This window comes from Hoplias malabaricus, chromosome 6, assembly GCF_029633855.1.
Source record: "Hoplias malabaricus isolate fHopMal1 chromosome 6, fHopMal1.hap1, whole genome shotgun sequence".
NCBI classification, from domain to species: Eukaryota; Metazoa; Chordata; class Actinopteri; order Characiformes; family Erythrinidae; genus Hoplias; species Hoplias malabaricus.
In genome coordinates, this window is record NC_089805.1 from 5,543,701 (window position 1) to 5,569,932 (window position 26,232).

Genomic DNA, 26,232 nt, shown 5'->3' on the forward strand with positions numbered 1-26,232 from the left:
ATAAATCCATGGGTGTTTCTCTCCATTCTTCCAGTGTGAGAAGAAAACTTAACACCTTAGGTCTGAAAGGATGTGTGTGCAGTGGTTAGGAAGCCATTACTGAGAAAAGTAAAGACAAATAAGAAGGAAATACAGCTAATAAAACAAAGCAACTGCTGTTGTTCTCAAAACAGTTGACTGACCATACCTCACAACATTGCTAACAAAAACACAATTAAATAGCATCGTTAGTCATCATTAAAACCAGCTGTTTGAAGCTACTGTGTAATTTTCTGTTAAAGGTTCTGCATTATTTACTCCCTAATTATGATTAGCTATGTTTAATATGGACTTTTCCATATTAAAAATTAGCCTGAAAACGTCATCTTTGCTCAAACACAATTTTAATGTTAAATGTATCCCATAAAAGTAGGTGACTATTAATTTAAAAAACGGGCTCTATTTCCAAATGATTGTCCTTATACTGCCCTCATGTGGTGAGCATGGCACATAAATGTTCTCCAATAGAATACCTGGCAACCCTGTTTTAGGCTTTTACTTTTTGGACATCTACGAATTGGGGAAAATACTCTCTGGTTTCCCTTGTTTGTTTATAATCAGAAGCTCCGAGTCTTTTAAGATGAAAATGTTATAATGTAATATTTTAAAATATATAATAATAAGGGTGGCGCAGCAGGTAGTGTCGCAGTCACACAGCTCCAGGGGCCTGGAGATTGTGGGTTCGATTCCCGCTCCAGGTGACTGTCTGTGAGGAGTTGATGTGTTCTCCCTGTGTCTGCGTGGGTTTCCTCCGGGTGACTGTCTGTGAGGAGTGTGGTGTGTTCTCCCTGTGTCTGTGTGGGTTTCCTCCGGGTGACTGTCTGTGAGGAGTGTGGTGTGTTCTCCCTGTGTCTGCGTGGGTTTCCTCCGGGTGACTGTCTGTGAGGAGTGTGGTGTGTTCTCCCTGTGTCCGCGTGGGTTTCCTCTGGGTGACTGTCTGTGAGGAGTGTGGTGTGTTCTCCCTGTGTCTGCGTGGGTTTCCTCCGGGTGCTCCGGTTTCCTCCCACAGTCCAAAAACACACGTTGGTAGGTGGATTGCTGACTCAAAAGTGTCCGTAGGTGTGAGTGTGTGTGTGAGTGTGTGTTGTCCTGTGAAGGACTGGCACCCCCTCCAGGGTGTGTTCCCGCCTTGCGCCCAGTGATTCCAGGTAGGCTCTGGACCCACCGCGACCCTGAACTGGATAAGAACTTACAGATAATGAATTAATATATAATAATAATAATAATAAATAAAATAATCTGAAACAGCAAATATAAGACAATATTACCCACCCACAGTATATAGCAGAGATAGAACAATATCTAAATCTTGGTTCATGCTTTTCCAAGTTTGGAGGTCTGATGGCTATCTAAGCACCCAGTGATTCCCAGTTATGAATGAATGAATGAACGTCTGAAATAACACAGTTACAGGTGGCTCTGCCACAAAGCTCTGTGGTCATTGGTCTAAGGTTTGTTCCTCTCACAGTGTCACTGTTTGTGAAGAGGTGTTCGGTGTGCTTTTCTTGTATTTGTATGGGAATGCTACAGAAGATGAATGAATGAATGAATGAATGAATGAACACAGAAAACCATTACAGAGGTAAAGCTTTGTTTATATTTAAGTGCCTGAGCACATGAAACAATGCTGACAATTAAAATGCTGCTCTTACTTCGACCACTAGAGGGCGCTGTTGACTAACGTTAAGACGTCCTTACCATTGTCTCAGGGCAGTGGGACATGAATATACACTGTATGGTTATAGGTTTGAAGATAAGTGCACATCCTCTATACCTACTGTGAAAGGTATTGGTAAATACTAACATTGCTGAGAATCTGACATAGCCACGTAAACATTAGCATCAGGTTCTGATGTTGATAGCTTTTCTGAAGAGATGTCTTTCACAGTTTACACTAAAATACAGAACAAGGTGAGGATATGTCCATTCCTAATATGTGCTAAGGTCACAAATTTTACTGGTTGGAATTTCTTCTATCTTTCTTGTTCTACAACTTGTTTTTTGGACCTGATTTGAGTCTCAAATCCTACCCTGCGGATTTTGAAACAGGATGGGGAGAGTAGGCGGAATATTCATGAAGTTAGGGGAGGTGGGATGGATGCAGAGAGAGAGAGAGAGAGAGAGAGAGAGAGAGAGAGAGAGAGAGTGAGAGAGAGAGAGAGAGAGAGAGAGAGAGAGAGAGAGAGAGAGAGAGAGAGAGAAAGCTTTAAATGCTAAATACTGAGTGGGGGAAATGTGCCCACTACCAACTCTATCGTCATCAACAGCATCATACACAATCCCTCTGTGCGTGTTGGTGTGATGCTTCAGAACTCAATTTCTGTTTGTGTGAATATGACACCTCAGGCATTCTGTTGTTTCCAGAGCAGGGACGAAGCAAACAAGGCCCAAATGGCTCCTGCTACTTCTTCCAGCACTGGAACTACTCGAAACCTTGTTCTCTGCCAAAGAAGCGCACTCTAGACTTCTACGGGGTGAAATTGTTCAGATGTATATAGAACAGCAAGCAGCTATATCACCGCTGTATTACTCTCTTCCTTCCTAGTTTCAGTGTGGTGTATTCAGCATTGTGTAAACTATAAAAACTGGTATATTTAAGGGTTCTGTAGTAAAGACAATGGTTGAAAACTCAAAGAACCATGTGAAAGCTGTTTGAGTAGTTCTGTGCCTGGTTAAAACGTTATTCTCTGTGGATAATCAGTTATAGATGCTTCTATATGATTCTTTTTTTAAGGAATCACTTTAAAAAAACAGTTCAGTCAAAGACAGAGTGGACAAACACACTGTGTCAGTGTTTCAAACACAGGCTTGTCTCCAACACTTTAAAAATGGTTCATTAAGGGTTCTTCTTCTGTACATTTGTAAATTGACAAATTATTCCTCTGTAGGATGGATTTCCCGCTGTAAATTCTAATTTAAAACATTTTCAGAAATATTCTACAGTCACAAAAAGAAGCTCAAGTTCTTTTGGTGTAGGCCAAGTCTTCAAATCACACCAATCTGAAGCAAACCAGAACTGTGATAACAGGAGTAGATGTGGGAGAAAGTTTGACATTTTTCCACAGAAAAACTCTTGAAAACACCAAAGTCAGTGGAAATTACAACAGATTAGAACAATGAGCTGTAATGAGATGTAGGCCTTGCCCTTCATCATACATCCTCCACAACAACAGGCCTCAGAGAGTGTGTGGTACAGTGTGTGTGGTAGTTTTCAACGCCTCTTTGAAGTGGGTTGGTGTCAATACATTGAGAGAAAAATCCCTCGGCCTGGCTGTCAGTTTAACACGTCAGCGGCCAGGTGGACATCGGTGGGCTGTGTGGGCTTTCAACACAATCTCAACGCCTGAAAAATCCCCTTCTTGCTTCTCCAAAGGGTGGCATGAAGACAGGAAAAACAGCCGCCCATACACGCTACTGCCGGCCTCAACAGCCAGATTACCTCAGCGTGGAAATATCTGCTAATGCCTCGCAGAGTCGCTGAAGAAGAAAATACGTTGAGCTCGCGCTTCTTCGACGGTTTGGATTTGAATTCTCGAGATCGTAGCTCGTTTGAAGTGGTCTCCTCGCGCGTGTTTGACGGTTGACGCGTTTGTTTTTGTAACGGTCCTCTTCAAAAAAATGCCAGATCCTGGGCCCCCCTCTCGCGTGCCGTTCCCCCGCTGCAGGACCAATGAGGAGAACGCCAGAGCGCCCACGCGCGCCTCCACACTGATCCGCCCACGCCTTCCACATTCCAAACACCGCCGTCATTTCCCCGCACGTGGACCTGGTTAGGCTGCTGTTGTCCAATCCATCCATGTGTCCAATTCATCATTAATGCTACGTTTAATCACGGTGAACACTAACAACAGTAAGAGGCACAAGTAATACAGCCCCGCTGGGATACTGGGACATAGCCATACAGCCAGATGGTGAGCCCCAACAACATTTTTTGCTACACACCAGTAAACAAGGAACGTCCCTGGACGTTCAAAATAGGTCTAAGAGTACATATTTTAAACGTCAATGGACGTCCAAAATCCATCTTAATAAGTTAGTTAAGTGGTGACCAATTGATAACGTCAGTGGACGTCTAAAATGCGTCTAATAGTCGTCTTTTCAATGTGTGTTTGGACGTCTTTTCAACTTTCATTTTCAACCTTAAGACAACGTTGATTAGACGGCAATCATTACATTATTTCAACGTTGAATCAACGGCTAAATGTTTACTGGTTAGACACCCTCCAACCCAACATGAACTACCCCAAACTACAACATAAAACCCCAAAATACCCTCAAACCTCAAACAAGGAGAGCCTGCTGTGCATGCTGGGAGCTCCCTCATGAGCACCCAGCCCTGCCCAGAGCCCAGCACCGCTACAACATTTAGAAGATATTTCCAAAGACAAAGATCACAAAATGCCTTAAATACCTTACATAATGAAATGACTTAGATACTTCACCTTCATTCAATTTATACTGATCTATAAATATGCAATTAGTCCCCACCTCCACCTCGACACACACTCCAGCCAATCCCCTGCAGCTTGAAAAGCCCCAACCTGTACCTTGATAACATAAGGGACTCTGACTTTTTCAATTTGTCCATGTGAAACTGACTTTTGAAAGCTGTAAAGTGAAATACTCAGCCATGATGATTACTGCTTTTTTCACTTATGATGCATATTGTTGTTTAACACAATTTTCACTGGAGGATTTCTTTAATTGGTAAAACAGATCACATCTTCAACCAATTTTGAGTGCAGTAAGGTGTTATGACGTTATTGTAGTTACGTAATAACTGAATTTTGGGAGTAGGGTCACACCCGAATCCTCCCCGCAGCCTTATATGTACTCTCCAAACTCACATCCTCTCTGTGACAGACAACTCACTCCCATCTCCTCCTTTTTTCTATTCTACTTTTCACTGTTCCAACAGGATTGCTCGGCTCCACGTACAGACTTCACCCGTCCTGAACTCAAAAATATACCTGAGTTCACCTTCCTGTTTCTGACTTCTTGGGCATGGTCCATACGGGTAAATATTGTATTAGAAATGTGTATGTCATGGCCATTTAATTGTTTTAACACCAAATATGAGCTTACATTTATTTGTTTAGTATATTACAGTATATGGCTTTGTGAATCTAGTAATTAGCAGCTCTTACGGCTGGATTTACCCTAATGGTGAAACTCTTCAGTTTAAAAATGTTAAGACTGAACTTTCCATCACCCCAAACTTATAAATACTCTATTAGACAATAGAAGCTTATAAATATGTATTCTATAGTATGTATAGTATTTTTACACTTGAAGTGATGGAACATTCATAATATATATATATATATAATGAGGCTACCTGAATTCATTGGGCGCAAGGCGGGAATACACCCTGGAGGGGGCGCCAGTCCTTCACAGGGCAACACAGACACACACATTCACTCACTCACACCTACGGACACTTTTGAGTCGCCAATCCACCTACCAACGTGTGTTTTTGGACTGTGGGAGGAAACCGGAGCACCCAGAGGAAACCCACGCAGACACAGAGAGAACACACCACACTCCTCACAGACAGTCACCCGGAGGAAACCCACGCAGACACAGGGAGAACACACCACCCTCCCCACAGACAGTCACCCGGAGCGGGAATCGAACCCACAACCTCCAGATCCCTGGAGCTGTGTGACTGCGACACCTACCTGCTGCACCACCGTGCCGCCGTGTTTTATTATTATTTAGATTAATTTCACCTTTTTTTTATTATTTTAATTACATATTATTAACATGTGGACAAATTGGTCAAATTCCCCATGGCCCCATTTCCTAATTAAGACACTCCTCATGGGTTCCTTGGCTCCAGAAGTTTGCCTCATTCATTTACCAGAGTTGTCTGTAGGCTGGTTAAATTTGCTGTAGCCAATTAAATTAAAAGAATATCTCCTAATATTCTTAAACAAATGCCTAACATTTACACAAAACACTTTTATAACTAATGGTAACAGGCAGAAGAGTTCATAAACGTATTCAAATGTTTGCCATTTTTGAAGGAATGTCATTTGGCTTTTGTCCAAAACCATAAAATTAATAAAATAACAAGTATGTAAAATTGTACTGTAGCATTGGCAGCATATTAATTAATATGTGAAGGAGAGTAGATGGTGTGGTTCTGGGCACAGGTTCAAATTAGTTCATAATAATGCCTGCCAAGAAATTGAAACTGAACTTTCTAATGTGGATTTGTGAAGACCACCACGCACCTTTATGTCGTTAATGAGTTGTTTACTGTGAAATGTATGTTTCAGTCATGTTTCCCAGCTCCACTGAGAGGTGTTCCACACTATTAACTGAAAAGTACCCAACAAAGTCACAAACGCTAGTTTCCTACGTGCTTGTTTCCAAGAGTCTTTTGTTTTTTTCAGAGTAAATGGAAAAAAACAAGGTGGTCGTGATTTACTTCTAAGCGCCCACCTTGCTGTTTTCCAGCTATTGATCCCCACATTGACTCCATTGGAGTGAAACGAAAGCAGGATGTAGGTGGGGATGGGGGTGGCGTTTCTCGGTAAAAACTACCTGGATGTGACGTACATGGTTCAAAAAGTGACCATATATGGCCATGTTGTTCTTACGTAGATAGGAAAAGACCTCACGCCCAAACGTCAGTGGCGTGTAAAAAAAAAAAGGGGGGGCTCTAAACCTGGGCGAATTTAGAAACATCGACACAGGGCGCGGTTAAACTTGGAAACAAAAGTGGGGAGGAAATAAAAGAACCTCACAAACGTACCATCACAATGGAAACGTTTATAAAATGTGGGAAACGTACTTCTCTTTTTTTCAAGTGTCACGTAAATAATAATAATAAAAAAAAGTTTTGGGCTGTGTCTCAAATAGCTTCACACTCCCTATGTAGTGCACGCTACGTCCTGAAATAACGGCGTCTACGCACAAAATAGTGCACGTTACGTCTAAAAGAAACCCGTTTCTATAGAAACAAAGCCTTAAATCAGACCCATAGCCCAAAACGATGTATTGGGGGAATGACATGTCGTGCCCTACGCAGGGAACAAAAAGCCATTCGAGACAAATCCGTGACGATTGTTACGTAATGAAGGAAGTTTCGGGGTCACGAACTCATGAATAATGAAGGAGCAGAAGACTGTGGTTATATTTCAAATATTTTTTTACTTAAATAAAACAGCGCACAAATAAAAAAAGTGTAAACATGAGACATTAACATAAGCCAGGATCAACCGGGCTGAAACAACAATAACAATAATAATTTACACATTGAAGGAATGCTGTATTGCATTGCATGACAACGTCAGAACAATATCTCCCTCTGATAAGAACATTAACAAAGTCGTTATTAAGATTTGTTTAAGGCTACTGGCCTGTCTCACACTGTCGCCAACATGAGTAAACAGTTCTGTGTTTCGTTTCGTTAGCCCGCGGGCTGTAGTTCGTGTTGTGTCTTTTTCTCGGCTCCCAAGTACCATTTTGCGTTCAGTCAGTAGAATATGAAAATGTCCCAGTGCCAGAGTCACTTCCAGTGTTTCTCTTGGTTTTGTGTCAAGTGGGTGTACAATATGTACGAGAGTGAGTTCAGAAAGCCTCCATTTTGCTGGTGACCATGAGCTGGCAGCCGCTGCTGACGTGCCGCAGCACTTTCTGCTTCAGCTGCGCGACCTGCTCGCGGAGGGCGGACGCGGCGTTCGAGAGCCCGGCATTGTCTGATTTGAGCGCGCGCACGCGCTCCTCTAGCCTCGCGATGCGCTCGAGCTTGCGCCGCCGGCACTTGGTGGCCGCCAAGCGGTTCCTTAGGCGCTTCCTCTCCGCCTTGATGCGCTCCTGGCTCTCCAGGTCGATGGGAGACATGGGCGGCGAGCCGGGTTCGCTGCCGGTCGTGTGCATCTCCGGTACTGTCTGCGGTTCCTCCTTCAGGGCCGAGAAACGGTGCCCGCCTCCAGGAACTAGATTCTGGAAAGTCGCCTCCACCGGCTGTGGTTGTTGTTGTTGCTGTTGCTGGTGGTGGATGGGTGGTAGGTAGCTGATGGTGGCGGAGGGATACGAGGAAGATGTGGAGAGGCTAGACGTCGGGCAGTACGCGTTGAGCGTGGTGTAGATTGGCGGCTCCGGCTGCAGGGAGGAGCCGAAGACTGAGGCAACGGCGGGTGAGCATGTGGTCACGCCCCCGGCTCCAATCGACACGTTGGGAGGGGGTTGCTGGTTCATCTTGTGCAGCTCGTCCAGCGCCTTCACGAAGCCCTCCGCGAAGCCCTCCTGCTCGTCCGTGATGCCGCGGCCGTACAGGCACTGTCCCGGGCTCGGGCTCGTCATCACACCGCTGCTGTTCTGGATGATCAGCCGTTCCAGCTCCGGTGAGGCGAGCTTGAGAGAAGCGGCGTCCGCGACTCCTGCAGACGGCACTGGGTGATATAGATCCGGCTTCAGGGTCCGGTAGGGCTCGCTGAAGCCCTGGCCGTGATGTAGGCTCATCGCCTGCTTCTGGAACTTGTAGTCCGGCAGAGCGGCGTCTGAGTGCCCGAAGCCCAGCAGAAAGGCGTCGTCGTGGTAGAAAGGCTGCTCCATTTTTGTGGACATTCGTTACTGTGAAGCAGTAGCAGTAGGTTGCTGATGTTTGGCGGGATGCTGCCTTGGCTACTCGCTGCTGAACCTTTGAGTCAGGTTTGCAGCAAAGCAATCAAGGATCAGTGTCTTTTCAGAGCAAAAATAGGCGACCGATAAAGTTCTTGATCCGTTTCTTTGCTGAAGACTCTCTTGCTCCAAATCAAGCAGTAATCAGTGTCTCTAAAATGAACAGCACGAGCAGATTCTGGTCCTTGTCTTCAGCTTCCACTGAGGAAATGACAGTGGACCGTTGGCTTGTTGTTGCTGTCAGTGTCTCTGAATAAGAATAAAAACACTTGTCCTCTTCTCGAGCCACTCGCTGAAGTGAAGTCGGAAGGCAGAGAGATGTCCCAATGAAGGAAAAGCAAAATCCTATTCTTCCAAGAGTCTGTGCAAGAAATGTCAAAAAATACACAAGTCACTCCCGCTGTTGTTGCCGGTCTGTAAGTGACTTACTCCGTCAGACCCGCGCTGTATTCATTCGGGTTCGTATTCCTATCCTGGACGCCACTTTGTCTTTTATAGCGACAGAGGCCGGGGTTTCGCTCGTTTGAAAGTGCTTGATTGGTTAGGATTCTGGCCACGCCTCCCACTGTGACACGGTATGACGTTATTGCCGGGAAACCACTGGGACTGTAAACAAGTCTTGAAGCCCTGAAAATGTTATATATATACTCTTAAATTATTGACCTGCATGGTGTGGCTTAGTTTTTTAAATAAACATATCACCTTATGCCTTATTATTAAAATTATTTGAAAGTGGATGTTTCTCAAAATTATCTAATTTGTCGATCCTCTGTAGAGTCTTCCTTTATTACGTATATACTACATGCAAACATACGTGAAAGCCCCCCCTCCCACCCCCGCCAAAAAACAACAACAACAACAACGTAAAAAAAGAGCAGAGAAATGCACGTAAATTATTTCTTTTCACGTAGGTCACCTTTTCACCTACTGTTACATGAACAATTATTACACTTCATAATTTAATGCCCTTTGACATTTGGTTTTTGTCCCGGTGACATCAGTTTATTTCAAAAGTAGACGTTAGAATATGCAAATAAGCTTCATTTATTTTTAAAATACGAATCGTATTTGTATATTTATTGTCAAAATATATAGCTTGTTTCAATCACTTAATTCTTAAATGCCAATAAATTATATATAGAAACAGGCGCATGTAATCTGTTTTTATATTGTGTACTGGGCACATTTTAAAAAAGGAAATAGCCTCCTAGAGGTCTAGTCGTGACCTGTAACACAGTGACTTTAAGCATCTAACGCATAAGCAGAACGCAACCAAAATATGAGAATATTTATATGAAATGATGATTGTTATACGGTCCTGAAGCACAGCAGTAAAAGTTGGATTACACAATAACCCCGGGTCTGTGTAATAAATAAAGCCCAAAGCGGTGTTATGGCTATTTCTTCGGTCATTTCTCGCGTCGCTATGATACTGCGGGCAGTTCTTCCTGGCGGAAGCGTGCCCTCCAAATATGGGCATAATGTCGATGCAGTTCCTTTTCGTGGGAAAAGCGGGAAGCCCCGCCCACTGCTGAAAGGCTGTGCACTGGGCTTGTCTCACTGACTGCTTCAGTCTGGTTTACATTGGGTTTATATGTTGCATTCCAGTATATATATCGATTCAGTACGTCAACCAAGACCTAGTTTACAGTTCTATAGAGACTACGAATGCACCATTTTATACAGGCGAATTCTGCCCTGAGCTTAAGTGAGGGATTAAATAAATGCCTTAATTTATAGCTGTAGCACAGCTTTGCTTGGGTATAATAATAATAGCACATTAAATGCAAGTTATGAAGTTATTAATCAGAAACAGAACAGAAATTTGGAAATGTTATGGTGGATTTTTTTACCTATTTCATGTTTTTATGTTTAGAGCAGAAAAGGCAAGTAAATTATTTTGGATGCGGATGATGATGGTGATGCAGATGATAAAAACAGGAGTGAAATTGTCACCATTAGAGACATGTTAGCACAACAGCAGCACTATCTGAGCACTTTATATATTTATGTATTTTATTTTATGATTTTTTTTATATATAAAAAAATATTTACATCTCAGTCATTAATGTATATTGTTATTGATGTGTATTATTTATAAAAAATATAGCATTTATTTATTTATTTATTTCATTATCTGTAAGCGCCAGTGCAGGGTCGCGGTGGGTCCAGAGCTTACCTAGAATCATTGGGCGCAAGGCGGGAACACACCCTGGAGGGGGCGCCAGTCCTTCACAGGGCAACACACACACACACATTCACTCACACACTCACACCTACGGACACTTTTGAGTCGCCAATCCACCTACCAACGTGTGTTTTTGGACTGTGGGAGGAAACTGGAGCACCCGGAAGAAACCCTCGCAGACACAGAGAGAACACACCACACTCCTCACAGACAGTCACCTGGAGGAAACCCACGTGGACACGGGGAGAACACACCACACTCCTCACAGACAGTCACCCGGAGGAAACCCACGCAGACACAGGGAGAACACACCACACTCCTCACAGACAGTCACCCGGAGGAAACCCACGCAGACACAGGGAGAACACACCACACTCCTCACAGACAGTCACCCAGACGAAACCCACGCAGACACAGGGAGAACACAACACACTCCTCACAGACAGTCACCCAGACGAAACCCACGCAGACACAGGGAGAACACACCACACTCCTCACAGACAGTCACTCGGAGGAAACCCACGCACACACAGGGAGAACACACCACACTCCTCACAGACAGTCACCCGGAGGAAACCCTGGAGCTGTGTCACTGCGACACTACCTGCTGCGCCCCCGTGCCACCCTATTTATTTATTTATTTATATAAAGGTGTCTGTGAAAACATTGTGAAATAATAATATGTGCAATAATCCTTAGCTAATAATCAGTGTTATTGTCCAAATCATTACTCACATCTTTTTTCCCCCTCTTACATAAGTGTAAGAAAGCTACTAATCCCTGCTCGAACTTGATCCTGAGCAGAGGGGGCATAATTCCCCACCATGTAGACTCCACGCATACAGAGGGTTTATATCAGCTTCAGCTCAGAATAAAAAGACTACTGAACTCTCAGCATATCTCCTTTCCTCTTCAAAGGCCAACAGTAGTGTTGGAGCTGAATAAACCCAACACATTTGGTTTAAAGCAAAGCCAAGTGGTGTTGCTTTCACTAGCGGCCTGACTCATTCTGCCATACAGAGTTTGTTTTTCAAGATGGGGGTCATTTCTCTTTATGGGTCAGCCATATTTCGCAGCTTTGTAGTTGTATTGTTTGAAGATTCATATACACCTCAGGCAAGACAAGTTAAAAAAGACCCAGTGAGGCGATGCACCTGTGAAACAACACGTGTTTATACATCTGTTTGCACAAAAATGTGTCAGCAATGCGCTAACCTTTAGATGTTCCCCCCAGTTGTTCACATCAAACTGGATATTTAAACACAAAACAATGACATCACTGCTTAATCGGAATATTCCTTTATTTGTTTTGAGCAGAAACAATTAATAATGCAGTTATGGTTATGCAAACAGAGAAGCCTGTAAAACTATACTCCATCACAGAGTTAGAGAGCACCTGCCGAAGGCAAAGAAGTCAAGAGAACTGGGATGTGTCCCAAATGATTTGGGTAACACATATGTGCGTGGGTGGATGTGATGGGTCAGGGCCTCAGTGTATGCCATGTTCAGGACTTATAAAGGCCAAGGACAGTCTCCCGATGTTATTTACAACAACACCTGCAGTCGTCCAGGCACATGCCCTTTTTGGTGGTTTGTTCAAGTAAACATGGCTTTTTCTCCAGTGCTGATGCCTGATAGTGTAAAGGATAAATAAGACCAAAATAACATGGTATATTTTTACGATATAAATAGATTATGTGCTAAAGAAAACAGCCTACAATCAATAGATACAACCTACCATCTATATATATATATATATATAACCACTTCAGTTACAGGGTCGTGGTGGGTCCAGAGCCTACCTGGAGTCATTGGGTGCAAGGCGGGAACACATCCTGGAGGGGGCGCCAGTCCTTCACAGGGCAACACACACACACACATTCACTCACACACTCACAACTACAGACACTTTTGAGTCGCCAATCCACCGACCGACGTGTGTTATTGGACTGTGGGAGGAAACCGGAGCACCCGGAGGAAACCCACGCAGACACAGGGAGAACACATCAACTCCTCACAGACAGTCACCCGGAGGAAACACACGCAGACACAGGGAGAACACATCAACTCCTCACAGACAGTCACCCGGAGGAAACTCACGCAGACACAGGGAGAACACATCAACTCCTCACAGACAGTCACCCAGAGGAAACCCATGCAGACACAGGGAGAACACATCAACTCCTCACAGACAGTCACCCGGAGGAAACCCATGCAGACACAGGGAAAACACACCACACTCCTCACAGACAGTCACCTGGAGGAAACCCACACAGACACAGGGAGAACACACCACACTCCTCACAGACAGTCACCCGGAGGAAACCCACGCAGACACAGGGAGAACACACCAACTCCTCACAGACAGTCACCTGGAGGAAACCCACACAGACACAGCGAGAACACACCACACTCCTCACAGACAGTCACCCGGAGCGGGACTGAAACCCACAACCTCCAGGACCCTGGAGCTGTGTGACTGCGACACCTACCTGCTGCACCACCGTGCCACCCCTATATTATTAGTAATAATGTTTATTCCAACAATCACATTGTCATGGTGAGTCCGGAGCCTACCCGGAATATATATCTATTTATTTGCATTTGCCTAACTGTCTCTCTCTCTCACACACACACACACACACAGAGATAGATACACTTAAGTACTAGAGACAGTAAGAACATGAGCTTTTCTTTGTGTGGAATTTGTCTTGGCAAATCCTGATTTTCATGGTTGGAATCACATGGACACGAGCCAGTGAGAACACAATGTTACCTGCACTCGAATCTGACAGACACCTGCCCCCAGGTGCTACACACTTACCGTAAGTGTGTCTGTGTGTGTGTGTGTGTGTGTGTGTGTGCACATATTTGGAGTTCAAGGCTATTGAAACAAACACCATGTGGGTGTTCATCAAAGTTGCGACTGCATAACTAAAGCCTCGGCATGTGATCAAAGTACCAAAGTAAAAGTCTTTGAAAAAAAGGCTCAACTTTTCAGGTTTTTGTTGACATGACATCTGATCTGTGTTCACAAAGACACCCTGAACCTGATACTAGTACTTTATCTCACTTATTTTCCACACTTTATGTGTGTGTGTGTGTGTGTGTGGGTGGGTGGGTGTGTGTGTGTATGGGGGGGGGGGGAGTGGGGTGGGTGGGTGTGTGTGTGTGTGTGTGGGTGTGGCATATTAACTTCTTCCCAGCAGCCATTACTTTGTTGAACTCCACATAACACTGTAAAGACACTGCTTTCTCTTCTGTTATTTCTGGAACACTTTTCCTTGTTAATGTGCTACTGTACACTTTATACACGATTAGGACAAACATTTTTGCACGTCCACCTTTGCTGCAATGACAGCTTCTGCTCTTCTGGGAAGCCTTTATTCTAAATGTCGCAACGCTTCTCCTGTACTTATAATGACACTGAGATCCAAATATGATCTCATAAATGACCTTAATGACTTCTGGTCAACCGTTCTTTCTCTTTCATTTGGTTTCTCTCACTTTCTCTTTCTCTCTCTCTTTCACTCTTTACCCTGTATTCTATTTATATGCCTCTCAGGAACAGCTTTACCAGTGCATTAACGTACATTGTAATCCACCCATCTGGAGCATATCTATTGGTGGGTTCGCCATGACACATATGAGTCCAGTGTCAAAGTGCAACTAAAATGGAAATATGTGCTTTTGTTCTGACATAGATGTGATTCCACGCACAATTGCCTCTGATTGCTGTGTGTGTGTGGTTTCCAAACTCCTGTCAGACAGGCCTGCATGCCCTGACACACCTCCACATAACCACACACATTTACTAGCACCTCCACACAAACATCCTATTGTATCTCCTCCACGTCTATAGACCTGCTATTGTGTCCCGTTGCACCCCTATGATGTCCCAGTGGGCTGGAAAACAAGCCACCGACCAGCCACGTGGTGCCGCCTGACTCACACTGGGCTCTGGTGTCCAGGAGGGGGACTTTTAGATGACCCTTAGTGTCTTGAGACTTCTACTGTAGTCAGCAGAAAGGAAAAAGAGGGATTGAAGAGAACAGGAGGAAAGGAGGGCAGTGGAGGGGGATGAGGGATTGTCAACACTTTTTTTCTCTGTCAGCAGAAAGCAAGGGAGAGCCAGAGGCCAGGAAAAGGGAGAGATAGCAAGAGAGAGGTGGAGAATAAAGAGAGAAAGTACATGCCAGAAAGAGAAAAGGAGAGCGGTTGAAGCCGAAAACTAGAGCCTCTGATTGGCCAGAGTTGTTGTTGTTAGCATTTCATTTACCTGTCTATATTAGCATCACTGTTGTAGATATGCTTGTTGTGCTAAGATGTGCTAAGCTAATACGGTGTCTTGTCCAAGGACCCTCATTTGTTCACTCACCTGCTCACCCAGTTCTTCTGATATTAATAAGCAGTTTGTCTCCCTGTGCTAAAGAAACAGAAGCCAGATTACACCAGATTGGTAGCTTTGCTGTGCTAGTGGCGTTCTTCCATGACAGCATTAGCAAAGTCAGCTATTTAGGTTGGATGCTAAGTTCTGGATCACAAACTCCGTTCAAGCTCACCTCAAAGGTCCACTTCTACTGCCCCAAAGCCCAGTGGTGGTGGGCTTTATTCACCTCTGGCCACCTTTTGGCATTGGGCTTGGTGGCTCACATGCAGCTGCTTGTCAAAACATTGTCTCAGACATATTGTCAAGCAGGGTCTCAGGTATTAGGCCTTACATTCAAGGGCTTTAAAAACTTCACATCATCGTATTATTGTGTTGCATCAACATATAAAAGACTCTTCTCTGAGTATGCAGCTTTTTTGTGATGTCTTTATAACATCTCCAGACAAAGTGATGGAAATGACTGAGACACGGAAACAAAGAGAAAGGAATAGTGGAAAACAGACTGAACGAGAAGCTTCAACACCAAGACGTAAACAAGCAAACTGAGAAAAGCTCTGTAGTGCAATCTGAAGAGGTCACTTGACCGGCCACTGAGTCACCTTTTGCCCAGGCCGCTTGACTTCATCCGACATAATGGGAGCTCTCATGGCATTGTGGTCAGGGAAAGGACAGAAATACATCCATGCATCATCAGCTTGAGGCTTTAATGGCTCTGAAGTCTTGACCACGACCCCGCAAACAGGGTGATTAGCATCATGCTAAGGCTGATTGATTAGCGTGTCACAAACCGTGCTAGGGCCGATGAGGCATAACGACACTGGACGCTATTCCCAGCTCAGCTTTGTTCCCACGTGTTTGTGTTATTGCCTAACCCCACACAGCCCTGATAATGATGAGACATGCAACTGAATACATTAGCTGCTACAAAATAGAACAGTCTGTCAGTACTATATATGAAAATGCTTTCGAGTTTCTTTGTTTTGTGTGCTGCATGCCCTTTATAGACACCACTTATACGTGGGGAATTCAACTATTTAAGGTGCACCCAGTGTGGACACTGCCATTCAGTGGTGTACATAAACAGCTTGTATGATCCCCATAGAAAGAGATGCCCAATGCCAAGATCCAACTAGAGAGGTGTAATGAAGGATCAACATCCAGTACATCTGGGATTATTTGGAGAGGTGTTTGTGATCCAAAACTAATCATCCAAAATCAGTACCTGACCTTATTAAAGTTCTTGTGGATGAATGCCCTCAAATCCTCACAGAAATGTTCCAAAATATACATTACGGTGTTCCTAGAAGAGTGTATGATAGTTCCTAATACAGTTCCCTTCATTTCAGAAGAAATTCTAATATCTACCCTACAGTAATAGTTAAACATATCCAATTATGCTTCTTACCCCAAGCAGCCAAGATTGGGTTACAAGTTATTTTGGTTTTGTACCAGAGCTAAATGTAGCTTAGCTAATCTAGTAGAAAATAATCTAGTAGCAAAAGCTAGTAGACAAATTAGCATCATGTTAAAAGCACATGTAATCTTTCACACACTTACCCCAAATCACTGATTATGGGGATTCCAACACTTAAATAGGAACATGTGTAAATGATAGCTAGATAGCTACTAGCTAGCCGCTGATTTTAGCTATGTGATGTTAGCTGGGGGGTGGTGGCACATACTGTATTGACAGTAAAGTTTCATTGGTTGTATGCTGAAGTTCCAGACGTATTTAGCACCAGCTGGGAATGCTTTCTGAGGTGGAATGAGGCGAAGATATTTTACCCTGAGGATCAATGACTCGCATGCAGTGAGTATGTAGGCGTTCCATGCCCATGATGTATTTCTGTCTGTGTTCAGGTCCGTCTGTCTGTCTGTTTGTGTTTAAGTCCATGTGTCTTTTGTCTGGTTTAGTGAAATATGACCCTTAGCACTACAAACCAGATCATAAAAGTGTCCCGCTCCAGTCTCATTACTTTTTCTGACCATGTGTCTATATCTGTCTGGGAGACTCGAGTTATTTCCTGACACTGATTAGCCGGTCAGATCTGCTGCATGTGTTTCATTCTGGTCGTCATGACACTATATGACCTATGACCTATAGTCTTCTGTGAGAATGCATTTTGTTTCAACATTGGCATCAAACAACAGTAATTATTGTTGAATGGAAATTAAGTCACATGCTCTATGTAAATTCGTAGCATGTCATCTGTGTATGCTAAATACACTGGCTAATATTTGTGTATGCTAAATACACTAGCTTGGGAAATGTACAAGTTAACACCAGGACATCTCTCATGTGGCACCACAGATATTTATTACCTACAACTTGTCTCTGAAGACTCTAATGGGCTTTTAATTATGTATCAGTCCTGTGCTAATCAAAAACTTCATTGTAGAGTTTGGCTTCTATAGCCCAGATGCATCAAACACTGTAATGGCTCATTGCAAATATGATTGCTGAGATTATGGCTCTTATAAGAAGAGACAGTTTTATGGTAATATAAACCAAAGAAGAATAAGTTCCTTCTCAAACTAATCTGCTGACACTTGCACTTTCGGCAGAGCTTTCAGCAGATTGCTATTAAAATAATAGCTATTCAGCTAGTAGTACACTGTAAAAAAATGCTGTAAATTTACAGTGGGTCTGCTGCACTATTTTATTTTAAATCATAATTTACAGTAAATTATTGTATTATTCAATTACAGTTATATGCTGTAAATTTGAAATACAGTAGTGTTCCTGTAAAAATACGGTAAATGGCTGGAAACTCTGCTGCCAGTATTTTACTGTAAATCTCAGTATTTACAGTAAATTATTGTATTATTCAATTACAGTTATATGCTGTAAATTTGAAATACAGTAGTGTTCCTGTAAAAATACGGTAAATGGCTGGGAACTCTGCTGCCAGTATTTTACTGTAAATTGCAGTATTTACAGTAATTTATTGTATTATTCAATTACAGTAATACGCTGTAAATTTGAAATACAGTAGTGTTCCTGTAAAAATACGGTAAATGGCTGGGAACTCTGCTGCCAGTATTTTACTGTAAAATTTACAATACATTTTTTACAGTGTATATAGTGATATTTTAAATAATATATAAATGTATTCACAAGTGTACAAGTTTTTTCAGCTGTATATACCAGTTACATTTACATAGAAATTACTGTAAAAAAATAAACTGAATGGAAACATCAGTGAACTGAATAAATGGCAATGGCAAACTCCCAAATGGGTGTCACTGTGGTGCAACAAGTAATGTCACTTTCACACAGCTCCAGGGCTCATGGGTTGTGGGTTCAGTCCCCACCTCAGGTTGGTATATTCTCCCTGTGTCTGTGTGGGTTTTCTCCTGGTCTTCTGGTCTCTGCTCACAATCCAAAAACACATTCTGGTAGGTGCATTGGCTGTTCAGCTGTCCATAGATGTGAGTGTCCACCCTGTGATGGGTAGGCCTGACCCCTGAACAGTATAAAAGCCGTTACAGAATATAAATGAATGACTTTAAAATGTAACAAATATGATGTAAGTATAACACTATTTACTGTTAAACCAACTGCACATGGCCGACCACATGGCCAGGCCCGAGAGCAGGGTGGGATTAGTGAGGCATTACTGTACATTTTTGCATGTTTCCTCATCTTTTCTTTTTCCTCTTCTTATCTCTTCTCTCCTCCTCTGCCTCTTCTCATCCCTCTCTCCCTCCCTTATTGCAAAAGCTGGAAAGTTTGGCGTTTAGCGTTTGGGATTAGTGTCGTCCAGAGGATCCCCCTCCACTAGCTGGAGTGAAGAAGAGGGTTTACCGCTGTGCCATCTCAGTGATCCCCAAGTGAAGGTGATGAACAGATGAGTGGGTTTTGAGTCACTGGAGCAGACAGCATCACCATCAAAAGTAACGTGAACTCATTTCTGAGCACTGAGTGTGTTTACAGTCACAAAATAAAATAACTAAAGAAAGCTATAATCTATTAAGTACATTTACATGTATTTTAGAAACCTGATAACGAGACGTTTCTACATGAGTCTACATGAGTCACCTTTCTTTGTAAATTCAGGACATTTACTTTCACAGTTTTCAGCAACTCATCAATAAACTCACAACAGCACTTCATCAAAACATGCTAAAAAACCAAGTACTGACGGGCGTGAATAATTTATTTTAAGAAATTGCAGGAAATATTATATTTTGACACAACTTGTCATTTGTAGCAAATAAATAATGATTTATTGGGTACTATTTCCTAGGAAACATGTATTTTTCCTGTTCTGTTTCTGAAAGAATAGTAAGACGACATGTGCCAATTTTATTTATTCATTTATTTATTTATTTATAAAATTCAGATATTTATTACGATACAAATCTCTTACAATTTGATAATGGCTTTAATCTAAACTTAAATCGGAGTATGGTGAACGCTGCAGTAATGATTGCGTTATTGGTGTGTGAAGGCACTCATTGCTGTTACCACAGACCCACAGAGCTGATCAGAGCACCATGCACTTTTTAGCTCAGAAAATAGAAAGAGAGAGAGGGAGAGAGAGAGAGAGAGAGAGAGAGAGAGACAGACAGACAGACAGAGAGAGAGAAAATAGGCCTATGGAGAATTTTTAATGGCCTTGAGGGCTATACCTGTATCTGTGAAGAGAGAGAGAGAGAGAGAGAGAGAGAGAAAGAGAAACAGACAGAGAGAGAGAGAGAGAGAGAGAGAGAGAGAAAATATGCCTATGGAGATTTTTTAATGGCCATGAGGGCTATACCTGTATCTGTGAGAGAGAGAGAGAGAGAGAGAGAGAGAGAGAGAGAGAGAGAGAGAGAGAGAGAGAGAGAGAGAGAGATTGTGTCGTGTCTTTAGTTCTCTGCGGTTGCTTCTTTCTTCAACATGTTCAGACACAGTCTTCCCCAAAGTAAAGCTGTGCGTGTTAAAACAAACATCAACAACACCTCTGCCTGGGGCAGTATGCCACCTGACCCACACAATCACCCACACACACACACACAACACGCACACACACATTTGCTCATTTGCAAACCTACCATCTTGCCTGATTCTTCATTCCCACACACCATCTTCAGCTCTGTGTAATATCCAGAGGCACTTTATCTTACTGTATAAAATGATGCTTTTTGTCATGTGCCATAACATTACATTAAGTAGCTGAAGATAATACAGAGTAATGCACTCTTGACCACTGTCTTGTTGCTACATAATAATAACAGGTGGAGTCATTTAGGCCTATTGTTCTGGACTGGAGACCAGTGGATCTCTCTGTAATGACTGAGCACCTTTGGTAGATGAATGCCATAAAATCCTCACAGCATCCAACATTGAGCATAAAGCCTTTCAGAAATAACTTAAGCAAAATGCGGCAAAATATTGTATCACTGTCAGTGTCACAGGAAACAGGAAGCAGGTCGAGTCAGTAGCCTTGATGTATGTATTGTATTGGAGTTCTTGGCAGTAGAAGATGGACTACAATCGAGTTCATTCACTTCTGGCTTGAATATGGATTCTGAATGTCATCACTGCTACAGTGGTCTGAAATGAGCTTGAGGTCACTCAGTGGGAAATCCTCATGTAGCGCAACATTTGAGCGAATTAGCATTCCGCGGTCTGTGCTTAGCGTAATTACTGACAGGAATTAACATCATTTACTTAAAGCATTTTCAGGAAGCCACTACAGGAAGTCCTCGGGTTACGATGTTTCGTGGTTACGACACATCTCCCATTTACTGTATAAAGCCTTGTTTCGACTTAAGTGGTTTTGCGTCGTAAACGTCGTAACGTGAACTTCGTGTTTGGTGTGCGCGGCGCGGCGGAAGAATACACGGTTACGCGGCTCGGGACCGAGGAGGATAGATGTTAGGATAGGATAAGTGCTCACAGTATGTTATTTACGTACAGTATGTACGTATGTTCCAACTTACACCGAAAATCGGTTTACGACACGACGTAGGAACGGATCAACATCGTAAGTCGAGTACACCCTGTACTCAGGATTCTAGGCTAATTTTACAGTTTTGTATTCAGTACTAATGACTGTTAAATTAGCCATGTAAGACTGAATTTTATAGCTATTTCACTAGCACTGTTTAGTTTGGACAGTTGCTGAGTGGGTTTATTTAGCTATTAGCTATTAGCTATTTAGCTATTATGTTAGTTAGACACTTAAAAATATATATACACGATTTCTTTATAGCATGCATTTTTGGTATAACCACTGGCCACTTTAGTAAATTACAAACTGTTGATCCATCATTTGATTAACAATTAAAGCTTCTAGTATTTCATACTGTTCAATTTTCAATCTTTAAAATAATCAAAAATTTGCTTATTTACTTGAAGTCAAGGCCACCCAGCACTGGAATAACAAATAAATGAGAATCCTGTATTAGAAACAGCTGGCTAGCTCATATCACTGGGTTCTAGAAAAACCTAGACAGACACACAGCCACACTCTCTCTTCCTTTTTCTTCTTTCTTGCTCTCGATCTCAGCCACCACTCTCTTTATGAAACACACACACACACACTTGTGGTCTGCACTTACTGCACAGTCTGCTCTTTCACCACAGAGAAACTAAAGAAACTGGGACTGTCAGATGCTGTTCCATTCATCTCACAGAGACATTCAATAAAAAAATGAAGAAATCTCAATGCCTGTTTCCACTAGTTGTGCTTTGCAGTTGAAAAAAGTAAATGAATTATTTGGGGAAATAAAATCTAGCCTAAAATATGAAGAGACAAGATTTTTTGCATGTTAGCAGCTATACGTAGTGCAGTGGGAGTCATTGATGTCATCCATGTGCCAGAGCATTGATTCCCTGCTAACCACACAACGCTTTACTGGCACTTGGTTCACATCTGCAATGTGATTCAACTGTAGGTTTGTCTTATCAAAGTCTTAAACATTAAATGACATTTCTGCTGTTACTTTTTTTAATATTAAACCTTATTTTCTTATTTTTTAATCCCTACCAATTCCAACCATTAGCAAGGCCCCCCAGTTACATGATGCTACAAAGACATTGTTGTCTACAAGACATTTCAGTTGCTAGCAATTCGCCAAGTGATTGGGGAAAGGGAGGCCCATCCTTCCCCACCCAGGAAGAGTAAGACAATCAGTCAATTATAAGATTTGTATATATTATATATAGCATATGGGCGGTGGTGAAGAGCGAATGGTGGCGCAGCAGGTAGTGTCACAGTCACACAGCTCCAGGGACCTGGAGGTTGTGGGTTCGATTCCCGCTCCGGGTGACTGTCTGTGAGGAGTTGGTGTGTTCTCCCTGTGTCTGCGTGGGTTTCCTCCGGGTGACTGTCTGTGAGGAGTGTGGTGTGTTCTCCCTGTGTCTGCGTGGGTTTCCTCCGGGTGACTGTCTGTGAGGAGTGTGGTGTGTTCTCCCTGTGTCTGCGTGGGTTTCCTCCGGGTGACTGTCTGTTAGGAGTGTGGTGTGTTCTCCCTGTGTCTGCGTGGGTTTCCTCCGGGTGACTGTCTGTGAGGAGTGTGGTGTGTTCTCCCTGTGTCTGCGTGGGTTTCCTCCGGGTGACTGTCTGTGAGGAGTGTGGTGTGTTCTCCCTGTGTCTGCGTGGGTTTCCTCCGGGTGACTGTCTGTGAGGAGTGTGGTGTGTTCTCCCTGTGTCTGCGTGGGTTTCCTCCGGGTGACTGTCTGTTAGGAGTGTGGTGTGTTCTCCCTGTGTCTGCGTGGGTTTCCTCCGGGTGACTGTCTGTGAGGAGTGTGGTGTGTTCTCCCTGTGTCTGCGTGGGTTTCCTCCGGGTGACTGTCTGTGAGGAGTGTGGTGTGTTCTCCCTGTGTCTGCGTGGGTTTCCTCCGGGTGACTGTCTGTGAGGAGTGTGGTGTGTTCTCCCTGTGTCTGCGTGGGTTTCCTCCGGGTGACTGTCTGTGAGGAGTGTTGTGTGTTCTCCCTGTGTCTGCGTGGGTTTCCTCCGGGTGACTGTCTGTGAGGAGTTGGTGTGGTCTGCGTGGGTTTCCTCCGGGTGCTCCGGTTTCCTCTCACAGTCCAAAAACACACGTTGGTAGGTGGATTGGTGACTCAAAAAAGTGTCCGTAGATGTGAATGTGTCTGTGTTGCCCTGTGAAGGACTGGTGCCCCCTCCAGGGTGTGTTCCCGCCCTGCGCCCAATGATCCCAGGTAGGCTCTGGACCCACCGCGACCCTGAACTGGATAAGGGTTACAGATGAGCATATTAAATTTTATTTCAGGACTGGAAACAAACCTTGTCATTACCTATATTTTCTTGGAAACATGGAAAAGACCCTTTTAAAAAGCTGGCTAGTCTAGTACTAGGCTTTGGACTTGGCTCTCTGTTTGGGAAACCAACACACAATGTTCATTGTTCAAGTTTTGCAAGTAGTATTTTTAGAGTAAATTAATACCAGTAATTTAGATTGATTAGCATGAGTATTTGTGTTTTGCATGTTTTGGGCTGATGTGAAAACATCTATTTCAGCCAGGATGGTAATGATCAGAATAATTGCAGCTGATTATGCCATAATTACAGCTTTCAGTCAATTATGTGTATTTTTTTCATTACACGGAGGATAGACTTATCACCTTGTTTTTATGTTTATTTGCTCATGCTTCGTTTATGGGGTTTTGGGGAAGAAGTCATTAAAGTGTACAGTAAACAAACACAAAACACTTGGCTGATGCCTTTAACAAGCGATGTTGCATGTTAAACACAATGCATAATGGAGTCATAAAACAGTTGATTTCCTTTGAAATACATTGTGAGTACATGATTATTTTTACATGAACATGTAATGATGAAAACACACATATATATATATGTCTCCTTGCATATCCTGCATCTCTGTCTCTATGTCTCTCCATCTCTCTCGCTCCCATTGTTCTTACCTCTTTGAAGTCATGCCAGATGTTCAGTAGCTCAGGCAAAGTGAGGGAACAGAAATAGTCAATCAATGTATGTCAAGAAGTCACACTCATACACACACAAACACACACACATTTATACGTGCAGACTCACTAGACGTAAGAGGCCCAGAACATGTATTAGTTTAAGTCAAAGCGTAAAGTGCAAGGTGGTCTAAATGCAAAATTATTTTTGGGGATTGAGTTGATTATATATTCATAGTCTTTGAAATGTGTCTTGTATGGTTGCTGTATTTTAACTCTACAGTCTTCTATATTTGTTCAAATTTGGCATGAAACAAAAGGGTTAATTATTTTGGTATGTAGTTGGACATAGCCCATCACCAAAGGCCTAACGTCACTGACGGCAAGCCTGAGCAAGGAGTTCAGTCAGATGTTAGAAACAGAAAATAGTGGCAGATCTATGAGAGGTCTTTACTGAAGGAGATACTGTAAAACAGCTTAATATAAGAAAGTGTTTTGAGTTTAAATGTCCTCATTTGAACTATAAAAGCCAAAAATGTGATCACAGGAATTTGAATAAATTTTTTAACATACCACTAACATATTCCAGTCCCATATCAACTGCTAAAACTCAGGCATGCGTTATTTCTTTCTTTTTAGCCTCATTTCTGACTGATCTCTGACATTTACAGATAGAGGTTTGAGGACTCTAACCATAACATAATTTCTAAGGCTTCTATCACCTATGACACAGTGTGTGATGCGTATTCCGGGTTAATGTGCTACAACACATTTGGCCTGTCCCACAGTCCACCCTCGTGGTTTATTGCACTTGTGAGCTTGACCATGTGCTTTCTGATGAGTGTTCTATGTTTCACAGATGTACAAATAATGTACAAAACCGCCCCAAACTCAAGAATCTCAAGAAGTGCATGTAAGCTGTATTGCCTCATATATTTATGATATCTGTTTTTTCCACTGAACACATGCTTCAAATACCTGCATTCCTTGCATGCTCATTTACTATTCAGAATTCTCATCTACACACACACACACACACACACACACACACTGAGTGTTAGCGAAGAAGCATGTGATTTAACATGAGATATGAAATGTGATGGAAAAAAAGATTGTCAGCATTTCACAAGAGATATTATATTTCACTTAGATATTATTCATATATTTATTCAGTGACTCAGCTGATGAGTGGTCCTATTTGAAACACTATCTACACAATCTATCTATAGCTGCACACACAAAAACACACTCCGCTTATATTACCTCCAAAGTATAGAACTGATCACATTTTTGATCATTTTTGATCACATTTTTGATCATTTTTGATCACATTTCTGATCATTTTTGATCACATTTCTGATCACATTTTTGATCACATTTCTGATCATTTTTGATGACATTTTTGATATAATCAAAATTACATAACATTTGTCTTTGCCACAAATATTGTTTTTTCATGGTAAAAGAATCAAACGTTTAATCTGAAAGTATTTATTAACATCACATTTATTACCTATTATTCATTATTTACCATTTAAGATCAAATTAAGTTTTCATTATTCATCAGCAACATCAAGTAAGGGCAATAGTGGCTACACATTCCAAGCAATGTAATCCATGGCTCCAGTTCCTGTGTTACTGTGACCCTCTTGTTCCTGTAAATGCAGAGTATTCTTACTCTTTTAGACTTTATATGCACTTTTAAGTAAGTTTGACTTCACTTTGAGTGAGCTGTGTTGAAAGGTATGAGACTGTTTTCAGGAACTGATTTAAGGCAAAACTCTACAAAGAAAGTCACAGCAAAATGTGTGAAACTTTGACAGCTCTTCTTAGGTAAAGCCTGAGTAATACTAAGAGTACAAAAGTCATTTGTGTCTTTTCAGAATTTCAGTGTTTCAGATGTGCTGAATGATGGTGTGAAAGCGTGACTGTTAGATAGATTCGCTCTTCAAAAGTTCTAAGCGATAGACTTGGTCGGCTCGATACAGCAACGGTTCAGTGTGTTTTGTCACCACCCAAAAAAACTCAGATCAAAAGGGATGGCCTTTGGGGACAGTTGAAGATATATGCATGCAAAAGTCTGCCCGAAACCTAGGCCT

The 26,232-nt window shown here is 42.5% G+C and overlaps 1 protein-coding gene across 1 annotated transcript; it reads right to left on the reverse strand.

Moving 5' to 3' along the window:
• Positions 1-7,188: 7,188 nt before the first annotated feature.
• junbb (JunB proto-oncogene, AP-1 transcription factor subunit b) lies at positions 7,189-9,157 on the reverse strand. Its single transcript, XM_066674266.1, has one exon. The coding sequence runs from the start codon at positions 8,617-8,619 to the stop codon at positions 7,621-7,623; it is 999 nt and encodes a 332-aa protein (XP_066530363.1). The 5' UTR covers positions 8,620-9,157; the 3' UTR covers positions 7,189-7,620.
• Positions 9,158-26,232: the final 17,075 nt, after the last annotated feature.